The sequence below is a fragment of the Lipotes vexillifer genome, unplaced genomic scaffold, assembly GCF_000442215.2.
Source record: "Lipotes vexillifer unplaced genomic scaffold, Lipotes_vexillifer_v1.1 scaffold241, whole genome shotgun sequence".
NCBI lineage: Eukaryota > Metazoa > Chordata > Mammalia > Artiodactyla > Lipotidae > Lipotes > Lipotes vexillifer.
Window position 1 is genome coordinate 914,605 of NW_006784922.1, and position 13,231 is coordinate 927,835.

At 41.6% G+C, this 13,231-nt stretch overlaps 1 protein-coding gene across 1 annotated transcript; it reads right to left on the reverse strand.

Annotated features, from left to right (window-relative positions):
- Positions 1-5,381: 5,381 nt before the first annotated feature.
- On the reverse strand, positions 5,382-6,340 carry TMEM174 (transmembrane protein 174). Its single transcript, XM_007457049.1, has 2 exons — positions 5,678-6,340; positions 5,382-5,487 (listed from the first exon to the last, which is right to left on the reverse strand). The coding sequence occupies exons 1-2, from the start codon at positions 6,304-6,306 to the stop codon at positions 5,382-5,384; spliced, it is 735 nt and encodes a 244-aa protein (XP_007457111.1). The 5' UTR covers positions 6,307-6,340.
- Positions 6,341-13,231: the final 6,891 nt, after the last annotated feature.

Sequence of the window (13,231 nt, forward strand, 5' to 3'; positions counted from 1 at the left end):
TTTTTTTATGTAAATTTTTTTCTAGGACTGTGCTTAGAAAAATCTCTAATAATATGCTAAAAGTAGAAAAAAAATAAGTTTCTAATTCCAGGAGAGTCCTAGAGTTTCAGGGAACTTCCAGGGAAATATAAAGCAAAAAACCTTGAAAAACATTTTTTTGGGGAAAGTGAAATTTAATAAATATGATTCTGCTACCGTGAATAGTTTGCGAACTCTCTGCCTCCAAAATATAGTATAATATAGACAGAAATTAAGGATTCATTTATCCAAAAGCCAATCTCACTTGGATCCTGATTCAAACAAAACAAAGAGGTAAAGTATTAAACAGAATAGAGAAAACTGAAGACATTGAATAATGACTAAATATTTGAAGACATTAAGGAATTATTATAAATTTTGGGGGTGTAATAATGGTTTTGTATTTTTTGGAGTTTTTATCTTTTAAAGATACACAATGAAATGTTTTAGGGTGAAATGATTTGATGGTTTGGATTTGCTTTTTAAAAATCCAGTTGGGGGATTGTGGGTGGGAGGATAAAAGACGTAAGATTGGCCATGAGTTGAGGGTGGGTAATGGCTACATAGGGTTTCATATACTATTCTCTCTAATCTTGTACTTGTTTGAAATTTTACATAATGAGAAAAAAAAAAGAGCTAAGTTAACTAGAGTGGTTGTTAGCTATTTGAAAAGTTCTTCGTTTATTCATTTCACATTTGTTATTCACCAGGAACCAAGCATCCGTAGAGGGCTTTGCGTGAGGCCCTTGGTGACTGTCAAGGGGTGTAAGCGGCAGTCTGCAGACAGTGCCTGCTTGTGACAGGCGGGGACACTACTGAGATCTAGGCTGCCCGCCCCCTTCTCTCGGTTGGTAAGAAGGTGTCTATCCCACGACCACTGTGAGGCACTTCTGTTTTGGGGGGAAAACACCAGCCCCCTGGGGGTGTGGACCTTCAGCTCAGCCCCACACCACTGACCTGATAGTAAACAAGGCCAACGACGAACCCCAGAAGGCTGAAGCTGAAAACAGCCACCCAAGGCCAGCTCATCACAAACAAGTGGTTTATTTTTACACTGTACACCCCATCCCCCAAAAAAGTAGGGGGAGCACTTAAAGGGCTGTTTTGGAGCAGAGCCATTTGCTGCATTTGAAACTTAGACCCGTGCCTGATTCAGTGGAGCGAAAGGGAAAACGATTGCCATCCCGGCAGGATACCTACCTCCCAGGGCCCTGCAGAGGACGTGGCGAGACCCACACTGCACGAGAGATCAGCCCGAGAGGAGAAAGACGTCTAAGAGCTTTGTGAAAGTTTCTTCCCTTTGGTGCCTGGACCTCATTACCCAGGCTTGGAGGGTCCATTCCTGTCCTATCAAGGTTGGCAGCTGTCATCAGTGCCTCCAGACCAGAGGCCCAACCCAAACTGGCTCCCGAGAGATGTTAACATTTAGTTCTTAAGACACCCGTCCCCTTTGATTAACAAGACCTTTTGGCTTTGTTCTGAATGGTGTGTAGATTGCCAGAGCATGCCCAGCCATGGCACCCCAGTGAAGACTGAGGGTAGAAGAGAGGGATGTCTCCTGGTGCTCCGGTCACTGACATCTGGACTTTCCCAGCAAGGTCAGTATCACACCCTATGTGCCTCTGGGTCTTGCCCTAACCAGGAAGTGTTCAGAATCAGATCACAGCTCCCTCGTCATTAAAACTCTTCAATGACTTCCCAATTGCTCTGCAGACACATACTAAGATGTTTAACAAGGCCGACAATGGCCCATGGGTTCTGGCCTGGACACTGGACCTTTGAGCATGTGCCTAAAGCCAGGGCCACGTTCCACACCAGGAATCTCAGGGTGGATGGCACAGCTGGGACCAGACAGACCCCAATTCACTCTCCCCAGATCACAGTCCTCCATTCAGTCCTGATAAGATACTGAGAGAGAGAATGAGAAAAGGCAAATATACAGACAACAAACCTGAAACTCTGCCAGAAGTGTGTCCTCGCTGGTCAAATAGACCAGCAAAGACCTGGCATCAGAGTCCAGGGGCCAGTTGGTGGGCTTCCCATTATGTTGGTACCTGCAACCCCAAAAGGAAAACAGAAAGAGAGCATGGTGGGGTTGCTTCGAAGCCAGAGAGCTGGTGGATATAATTTCCCAGGTGCTGGAAGGCAGCTCTGGTTTTTTTTTGTTTTTTTTTTTTTGTGGTACGCGGGCCTCTCACTGCTGTGGCCTCTCCCGTTGCGGAGCACAGGCTCCGGACGTGCAGGCCCAGCGGCCATGGCTCACGGGCCCAGATGCTCTGCGTCATGTGGGATCCTCCCGGACTGGGGCACGAACCCGTGTCCCCTGCATCAGCAGGCAGACTCTCAACCACTGCGCCACCAGGGAAGCCCGGCAGCTCTGTTTGAGGGCCGTAGCAGCAGCAAAATAAAAAGGTTTACACAGCTGGCCCCTCCTCCTCCTCTTTGTCTAGTATCAGCTGCTGTTCCTTTAGCTCCTGGCACCGGCCTCAGAGGTCCAGGGAGTCCGATGTCATGGCTGTCCATGTAACGGTGCTCCCGGGGTTATACGGGGCCGTGGTCCTGACTTCACTTTCCCAAGTCAGCTCTGGTGACCCTCCCGACTAGTCCAAATCCCACTTATGGCTCCAGGACCCCGCTTGGGTGTCAGGGCATAAGTGATCAGTAGCTGTCTCTCTCTCTAGACTAGCCGTAGCTGCTTTTCTGTGGGTTCAGTTTTTCAATGTTATAACCCTACTTGATGGCCCGGGTCCTGACACAGAGGATGTGCTCAATAAATAAGTGCTGAATTCCTGTTTTCTGAGCCCCACCTCCCACCTTGAGCTGTCAGCTCTGGTGCGCTGTCTCCAGAAGCATAAATTACCTCTGCGTTAGCACTTTGTCTGCCTTGGAACAGGGACAGTTGGTGCTGAATGACTGCAGCCTAGAGCTAAAAAGCCCCCAAGGTCACTTCCCTGCACATCGGACTCCAGGCATCACTGAGACAAAGTAGCTGTCCCACCGTCCCACCTTTCACACGTGGTTGTCCTTTCTTAACATCTCTTGCCCTTTTGAACTACGCTTGATGCTCATTGGAACCCAAATCCAGGCACATAAAGTTATGCGGTGGGTGAGGATGATGAGGGAGAGGGGTGAGGGAGGCAGGTGTGTGGGCGTTGCCGCTGGGCATGCCACTGGTGGTGCTCAACTATGTCCCTGTCACCTAACGTCCTCCCTGAACTGATGGCCCTCAGCCAGGAGTCCAGTATTTCATGAATATGCTGAATAACAGAAATAACAGACAAGCTATTTTCTGTTAACTGAATCATATTTTTCAATCACCTGCTATCGCTGAACATGAAAATGAATTCTCATACAAAGAGATTTTGTCCCTAGTGAGAGAGTGGCATGGACATATATATTCATATACACACTACCAAATGTAAAATACATAGCTAGTGGGAAGCAGCCGCATGGCACAGGGAGATCAGCTCGGTGCTTTGTGACCACCTAGAGGGGTGGGGTAGGGAGGGTGGGAGGGAGGAAGATGCAAGAGGGAGGAGATATGGGGATATATGTATACTGATTCACTTTGTTATACAGCAGAAACTAACACACCATTTTAAAGCAATTATGCTCCAATAAAGATGTTAAAAAAAAAAAAAGTACAGGGCTTCCCTGGTGGCGCAGTGGTTGAGAGTCTGCCTGCCGATGCAGGGAACATGGGTTCGTGCCCCGGTCCGGGAAGATCCCACATGCCATGGAGCGGCTGGGCCTGTGAGCCATGGCCGCTGGGCCTGCGCATCTGGAGCCTGTGCTCCGCAATGGGAGAGGCCACAACAGTGAGAGGCCCGCGTACCACAAAAAAAAATAAAAAAATAAAAAATAAATAAAGTACAATATAGATACAAAAAAAAAAGTCGCAATGACCATTAAAGGAGAGTGTGTTACAGTATTGTAAATCAACTACACCCCAATATAAAATAAAAATTAAATTAAAAAAGAGATTTCGTCCCTAAGATATAATACAAATCACAACAATAATATACCAAGCTTATTTTAATCATATCCTTGGAAAACTAGATACTTCTGATAAAGATTAGTAAAAATCACTCCATATACGAACACAGTACCAAAACTCTAAAGGATTGCTAAATCCTGGTCTTCCTTTGGGATGAGCCACCCACCCTTACCTTTAGTGGCCTACCTTTGTAGCCTATGGAAAATACTTTCTTTTAAACTCTGATGGTTTTGTCTGTCCCTTCTAAAGCCTGTGAATCTGTTCTGGTTGTTTATTACACAGTCCAGATTCTGGGAGATTAAGAGCACCTAAGTATTTTTATAAAGAAGGTGAGCTTATCTTGACCATAAAGATTGTTTCCATGACATGATTTTCCAGGTGTTGACACAGCAGCTCTATTCTGTCTAATTTAACAGATCTCATCTATGTGTAGGGAGGTGCTCGTGTTCTATTGGCCACTGGGTCCAGCACAAATCCCATGCTGGGGTGGGCACCTCAAGCTTCAGCCTTGCTAGAGAGAACACTGACAGCTGAGAGTCGCTGTGATCTGTCTCTCTGTGGTAACTTAAGGATTTATTGACATCATCGTCCTATTATTTTTTTAATTAATTTTTATTGGAGTATGGTTGCTTTACAATGTTGTGTTAGCCTCCACTGCACAACAAAATGAATCAGCCATACACGTACAGGTATCCCCTCGCTTTTGGACTTCCCTCCCATTTAGGTTACCACAGTGCATTAGGTAGAGTTCCCTATGCTACACAGTATGTTCCCATCAGTTGTTTATTTTATTAGCCAGCTATCTAATACTGTTCTAACAGAAGACATTATTTTATTCCATTTAATTCATTTATTTTTGCAACCTTTAAGATGCCAGAGTCCTCAAGGGACGCCAGATGGCAACCAAGTTCTTATACATATGAAGATCCCCAGCTGAGAACAGGAACTGGGAAATCTCCATTTGAGCCCGTTTTCTATTCCCTGCTTCCTTCCCCTACCCCCATTCTCACTACTGTGGAAACCCCCAAAGTCACAGCAGTAGTGATTTTTCCCTTGGCTACTGGAGCTCAAATTAAGATACCAGTGCGTTCCAGTGGGAAAGGGGTGGGTGTGAATAAACAGGTGAAATTCCTGATCCTGAGCCATATCCAGGGGATTTCTAGCTCGACTGGAAGTGCGTATCCCCACCCTAGCCTAATTTTTAACAGTCAGAGAGATTCTACCTCCCATTTCCCCCTTCCCCACCTCAAATGGTATCTGTCAGGCTTCCTGGGCTGCTCTGTTGTCTAACTTCTGAAGGTCAGAGCATAGAACACTTCAGTTGTCAGCAAAAAACTAAAACTCTGTGCCCCCAGCCGCATAGTCTCTAGCGAGGGAGGGAGCATATTTCCTCATAGCGGGGAGGAGAGAAGCAGGCAGAGTCCTCATCTCCCAGCTGTGTCTCTTCTATCTGCTCAGCAGCAGGGCTGGTCCTGAAACGGGAGCAGAAAGCACAAGATGCATTACAGCCCACAGCACCACTCTCAGAACCTATGCCACCATCCTGGCAACGGGCCACATGGACATCTGCAGTCTCCCACCACCTTCCTTACAGACCAAACACAGCCATAGACCATGACTGCCACAGCTGGAAGGGGAGCATCACCAAGGCACACATCCTACCTGTCATTTCCACCATCCATGAAGGAAGGGTAGTCCTGGTCATCAACAAAGGCAGCATTCTCTGGAGGGTAGATGGTATAGTACTGAGGAGGGCTTGGCATGGTGGCCACCATCCCTCCAGATGGTATAAGGCCACACGGGTTCACCACTGGCTGCAGGTAGGTGGTGTTCATCCCTGTGGGCTCTTGAGAGCCATGAGGAGGAGGGATGTACTGCACCACGGTGGCCCCATGGAAGGTGATGGGTTGGTTGATGCCAGTGAAAACAAACGATTGTCCTCCTGCCGTCTGCTCTGAGTCCGGGAGCCTCTCTTCACGTTCTTTGCACAATTGGCAAGAGAGCATTTTGAACTTGCAGACGGCAATCAGGATGAATGTCACCCCCACTGACAGCAGGATGGGCCCAAGGAGCTGGGTCCATTCAAAGTGGGAGGCTCCTTGGTGTTTGATCCAGCCCATGATGGTGAATGTGATCCCCACCAGTCCCAGGAAGATGCCTGAGAAGAGCAAGGTGGCTCCTGCCTTGTCGTCATCCGACACTTGGATGTCAGCAGTACTGGGTGTGTAAGGAGTGACGGAAAACACATTGAGAGGGAAATCTTCCATGCGGCCGCGGCCCTGCTCCATCATCCTTACACTGCTTCAAGGGGAAAGAGGTTGTGAGAGCTCCTGAGAACAGAGCAAAGGAATCCCAGGTTCAGATTAGTTATGGAAGAACTTTGGCCTTCTGTGGTTAACAGAGTAGAACATGCAGAGCCCTGAACTTTGTTTAGAAGAATAAAGGTCTGAGAAATGAAGCCTGAATCTTTCTCATATATTGTCGACAATTGGAGGCCTCTGATTTGCAATTCAATGACAAGCTCTCTCTCTTCCCATTCATTCACTCATTCAGAAAGTTTTTACTGAGCCCATCTTATGTGCCAGGTGGTACTTTTTTAGATGTGTTAGGCACTGCTCCAAGGCTCTGTTTGCATCCTACCCAAAACAAGATTGTAGAAATAGCAGAGGACCCCCCAGGGCCTCTGGTTGTGCAGGGGCCCTTGATGTGTCCACCACATGCTCAGGAATCTAACCCAACTTTCCTGCTGGGTCAGCTCACTAGAAATAGACAGAGACCTGTTTCATGACTGTCAGTTTTCCTTCCCACCCCAGGAATCTCTAGTTGTGATGACACTTAAACTTTCATAGCAACTCTCACAAAGCTCTGAGGTCCTGCTCTTTCCTGGCCAGCTCCAAGTGCCTTTGCTTTCAGCATTTGGGGAACAATTCCAGCTGTGGGAGAGGAAAGACACCCTAGAGGCCTTTCCATGCACCGCGTCATGGGCAGAGCATCAGGTATGACCTGGGGTCTCAGGGATACGCACTTCAGACCCTGGCTCGGCAGTGGCAGCACAGTCCCCAGTTTCCATCGTGAAGTAAACAGCTGGATTTTCAAGTCTGCTGTGTTTTGCAACCAAACCCAAGCTGATTTCAAGAAGAAAACTTGCCCTTCAATGACATGACCTGTCATTCATAACTACAGAACTTCAGAAGAGCCCCAACCAATTTCGTCCTCCACAGAATAGTGACTGTAGCCCTGTAACTTTCCTAGACAGATCTCCAAACAGATGTGTCTCTTCAGGGGTTAAATATATCAGCTCCCTTTTGCAGGCATGAGCTCAAGGTCCAGGAAGAGTTGCCCTCTTGCCCTAGGGCAGGGCTTCCCAAACTTGCCTGATGATAAAAATCACCTGGGCCCCTTTTTTTTAAATGGCAGCATGTGCGTTCCCAACTCAGCTCAACAGAACCAACATTTCCAAGGGAGAGTAAGTGCCTCAGGTGGTTCTTATCATCAGAAATCTTTGGAAACCCTACGTTTATCCCAAGTGCTCCTGGGAAACCAGGGGACGTTTTTTCCCCTCCAAAATGCCTCTTCCTGCTACAGGACAAGGCTTGTGATCTTCAACTTCACTGTCAAACAGAAGGGAAAGCAAGCAGGTGACCCCCTCAGGTATCTCCCCGTGCGTGTCCTCCAGCAGCTAGGATGGAGTGATGTTGCAGTAGGAGTGGTCTGCACCTTTTCCCACTGGGATAGATCAGAGATCCGGGGGAGCCAACTTTTCTCTTTAATCATAAAAATTCTGGTCAGCTAGCCTGACATTCTTTTCAGGCTCTTAACCCCTGAGTTAACAGTTGAAAGTCCCTGGCATTTAGAAAGAGCTAGGCTCTCAAAATTTTCTTCTAAACCACTCAGTTTATGTTTCGCATTTGTCTTTAGCTACATCCACTTGCAATTACGACAACTGGGAACACTGAAAGAGCAGGGGAGAGAGAGCACCTTCCTCTAAACAGCTCGTGAATCCAAAACTGGAAAGGCTTTCAGAGCAGACTGGTGAGGAAATTCTAGTTATACTTCCATTTTATTTTATTTTATTTTATTTATATTTTATTGAGGCATAGTTGATTTATTATATTAGTTTCAGGTGTACAACAAAGTGATTCAAAATTTTACAGATTATACTCCATTTAAAGTCATTATAAAATATTGGCTATATTCCCTCTGCTGTACAATATATCCATGTAGCTTATTTATTTAATACATAGTAGTTTGTACCTCTTAATCCCCTTCCTGTGTCTTGTCCCTTCCCCCTTTCCCTCTCCCTACTGGTAACCACTGGTTTGTTCTCTATATCTGTGAATCTGTTTCTCTTATTCATTCATTTGTTTTATTTTTTAGTTTCCACATATAAATGATAACATACAGTATTTGTCTTTCTCTGTCTGACTTATTTCACTAAGCATAATACCCTCCAACTCCATCCATGTTGTGCAGATGGCAAAATTTCATTCATTTTTATGGCTGGGTAATATTCCATTGTACATATGTATACCACATCTTCTTTATCTATTGATCTATTCACGAACACTTAGGTTGCTTCCATATCTTGGCTATTGCAAATAATGCGGCTCTGAACATTAGGGTGCATGTATCTTTTTTATTGAAGTATAGTGGATTTACAATGTTGTGTTAGTTTCAAGTGTAAAGCAAAGTGATTCAATTATATACATATATGTGTATATATTTTCAGGTTATTTTCCATTATAGGTTATTACAAGATATTGAATATTGTTCCCTGGGCTATACAGTAAATCCTTGTTGCTTATTTTATGTATAGAAGTTTGTATCTGTTAACCTCATACTCCTAATTTATCCCTCTCCCCCCACCCCACACCCTCCTCTTTGGTAACCATAAGTTTATTTTCTATGTCTGTGGGTCTGTTTCTGTTTTGTGCATGTGTCTTTTTGAATTAGTGTTTTCATTTTCTTTGGATATATACCCAAAGAATTGCTGGGTCTTATGGTAGTTCTATTTTTAGTTCTTTGAGGAACCTCTGTCCTGTTTCCACAGTGGCTGCACCAGTTTACATTCCCACCAACAGTGTACAAGGGTTCCCTTTTCTTCACATCCTCATTAACATTTGTTATTTGTGTTCTTTTTGATGGTAGCCATCCTGAAAGCTGTGAGGTGATATCTCATTGTGGTTTTGATTTGCGTTTCTCTGACGATTAGTGATGTTGAGCATATTTTCATGTGCTGATTGGCCAGGTGGTCACTTGGAAAAAATGTCTACTTAGGTCTTCTGCCCATTTTTCTATTGGGTTGTTTGTTTTTTTAATATTAAGTTGTATGAGCCATTTATATATTTTGGATATTAACCCTTCATTGGTCATATCATTTGCAAATATTTCCTCCCATTCTGTAGGTTGTCTTTTTGTTTTGTCAATGGTTTCCTTTGCTGTGCAAAAGCTTTTAAGTACCATTTGTATATTTTTGTTTCCTTTGACTTAGGAGACAGATTAAAAAAAAACTATTACTATGATTTATGTCAAAGAGTGTTCTGCCTATGTTTTCTTCTAGGAATTTTGTGGTTTCTGGTCTTACATTTTGCTCTTTAATCTATTTTGAGTTTATTTTTGTATAAGGTGTGAGAAAATGTTCTGATTTCCTTGTTTTACATGTAGCTGTCCAGTTTCTCAGCACCACTTATTGAAGAAAATATATTTTCCCCATTGTATATTCTTGCCTCCTTTGTCACAGATTAATTGACCATAAGTGTGTGGATTTATTTCTGGGCTCTTTATTCTGTTCCATTGCTCTATGTGTTTTTGTGCCAGTATCATACTGCTTTGATGACTGTAGCTTTGTAGTATAGTCTGAATTTAGAGAGCATGATACCTTCAGCTCTGTACTTCTTTCTCAAAATTGTTTTGTCTATTCAGGGTTTTTTGTGCTACCATACAAGTTTTAAAATTATTTGTTCTAGTTCTAGGATAAAGGCCATTGGTATTTTGATAGGGATTGAATTGAATCTGTAGATTGTCTTGGTAGTATAGTCATTTTAACAATATTTATTCTTCCAACCCATGAACATGGAATATCTTTCTATTTGTGTTGTCTTCCATTTCTTTCATCAGTGTCTCATAGTTTTCTGAATATAGGTCTTTTACCTCCTTAGTTAGATTTATTCCTAGGTATTTTATTCTGTTTAATGCAATTGTAAATCCTTAATTTCTCTTTCTCATAGTTTGTACTTAGAGTATAGAAATGCAACAGATTTCTGTATATTTATTTTGTATCCTGCAACTTTACCAAATTCATCAATGAGCTTTTTGGTGGTGTCTTTTAGATTTTATATGTATAGTATCATGTCATCTGCAAAGAGCAACAGTTTTACTTCTTCCTTTCCAATTTGGATTTCTTTTATTTCTTTTTCTTATCTGATTGTTATGGTTAGAACTTCCAGTACTATGTTGAATAAAAGTGGCAAGAGTGGGCATCCTTGTCTTGTTCTTTATCTTAGAGGAAATGCTTTCAGCTTTTCACTGTTGAGATTGATGTGAGTTGTGGGCTTGTCATATGTGGCCTTTATTACATTGAGGTATGTTCCCTCTATACCCATTTTGTGGAGAGTTTTCATAATAAATGGGGGCTGAATATTGTCAAAAGCTTTTTCTGCATCTATTGAGATGATCGCATTATTTTTAATCTTCAGTTTGTTAACATGGTGTATCACCTTGATTGATTTGCAAATCTTGAACCATCCTTGCATCCCTGGGATAAATCTCATTTGATCATGGTGTATGGTCCTTTTAATATATTGTTGGATTGAGTTTGCTAATATTTTGTTGAGGATATTTGCATGTATGTTCATAGTGATATTGGCCTGTAATTTTCTTTTATTTTTTTTTGTAATTTTCTTTTTCTGTGATATCTTTGGTATCAGGGTAATGCTGGCCTTGTAGAATGAGTTTAGGAGCATTCCTTCCTCTGCAAATTTTTGGAATAGTTTGCAAGGGATAGGTGTTAACTTTTCTCTAAGTGTTTTGTAGAGTTCATCTATGAAGCCATCTGGTACTGGACATTTGTTTGTTGGGAGCTCTTTTATTATTATTATTACATATTCAGTTGCATTGCTGGTGATTTGTTTGTTCATATTTTCTATTTCTTCCTGGTTCAGTGTTGGGAGATTGTACATTTCTAGGGATTTTCCCATTTCTTCTAGGTTGTCCATTTTCTTGGTATATAGCTGTTCAAATTAAGCTCTTATGATCCTTTGTATTTCTGTGGTGTCAGTTGTAACTTCTCCTTTTTCATTTTTGATTTCACTGATTTGGGCCCTCTCTGTTTTTTTCTTGATGAGTCTGGCTAACAGTTTATCAATTTTGCTTATGTTTTCAAAGAATCAGCTCTTAGTTTCTTTCTTTCTTTCTTTCTTTCTTTCTTTCTTTCTTTCTTTGTCTCTATTTCATTTATTTCTGCTCTGATCTTTATGATTTTTTTTCCTTCTACTAACTTCTGGTTTTGTTTGTTCTTCTTTTTCTAGTTCCTTTAAGTGTAAGATTAGGTTGTTTATTTGATATTTGTTTCCTGAGTTGGCATGTGTCACTATAAACTTTCCTCTTAGAACTGCTTTTGCTGCATCCCATAGATTTTTGATCATTGTGTTTTCGTTTTCATTTGTCTCCAGGTATTTTTAAATTTCTTCTCTGATTTCTTCAGTGATCCATTTGTTGTTTAGTAGCATATTGTTTAGCCTCCATGTGTTTGTGTTTTTGCAGTTTTTTCTTGTAGTTGATTTCTAGTCTCATAGCATTGTTTTTGGAAAAGATGCTTCATATGATTTCAGTTTTCTTAAATTTACTGATACATTTTTGTGGTCTAGCATGTGATCTATCCTGGAAGAATGTTCCATGTGCACTTGAACAGAACGTGTATTCTGCTGCCTTTGAATGGAATGTTCTATCAATTAAGTCCCTCTGGTCTAATGTGTCATTTAAGGCCAGTGTTTCCTTATTGATTTTCTGTCTGGATGATGTGTCCATTGATGTAAATGGTGTGTTAAAATCTTCTATTATTATTGTGTTACTGTCAATTTCTCCCTTTATATCTGTTAATGTTTGCTTTATGTATTTATGTACTCCTGTGTTGGATGCCTATATATTTACAATTGTTTTATCTTCTTCTTAGATTGATCTCTTGATCATTACATAATGTTCTTCTTTGTATCTTGTGATAGTTTTGTTTTTAAGTTTATTTTGCCTGATATAAGTATTGCTACCCCAGCTTTCTTTTGATTTCTATTTGCATGGAATACCTTTTTCTATTCCCTCACTTTCAGTCTGTATGTGTCTTTAGATCTGAAGTGAGTCTCTTGTAGAGTCACTATATATATGGGTATATAGGTATATGTATATGAGGGTCTTGTTTTTGTATCCATTCAGCCACTCTCTGTCTTTTGATTGGAGCATTTAGTCTATTTACATTTAAAGTAATTATTGATAGGTATGTACTTATTGCCATTTTGTTAATTTTGGGGGATTGCTTTTGTAGTTCTTTTTTGTTCTCTTCTTCTTTTGTTCTTCCCTTGTGATTTGATGACTATATTTAGTGTTATGTTTGGATTCCTCTCTCATTTTTGTGTGTGTATTTATTATAGATTTTTGGTTTTTGGTTACCATGAGGTTTATATATAGCAATCTCTTTCTAGATTGATGGATGGATGGTTGGATGGATAGATAGATAGATAGATACAGATATGATTATTTTAAGTTGCTGATCCCTTAGTTTCAAACACATTTTAACAATTCTGCATTTTTACTCCCCCTCATGATTACTGGTTTTGACATATTTTACATCTTTCTGTTTTCTGTATCCCTTAACTACTTATTACAGACATAGACAAGTTTACTACTTTTGTCTTTTAACCTTCCTACTAGCTCTGTACATGGTTGACTTACCACCTTCACTGTATATTTGCCTTTACCAGTGAGCTTTTTCCTTTTGTAATTTTCATGTTACTAGTTGTGGCCTTTTCTTTTTCACTTAGAGAACTCCCTTTAATACTCCTTGCAAAGCTGATTTGGTGGTAATTAACTTTTTAAGCTTTTGCTTCTCTGTAAAACTTTTGATCTCTCCGTTAAATCTGAATGAAAGCCTTGCCAGATAGAGTATTCTTGGTTGTAGGTTTTCCCCTTTCATCACTTTAAATCTATTGTGTCAGTTCTGTCTGGCCT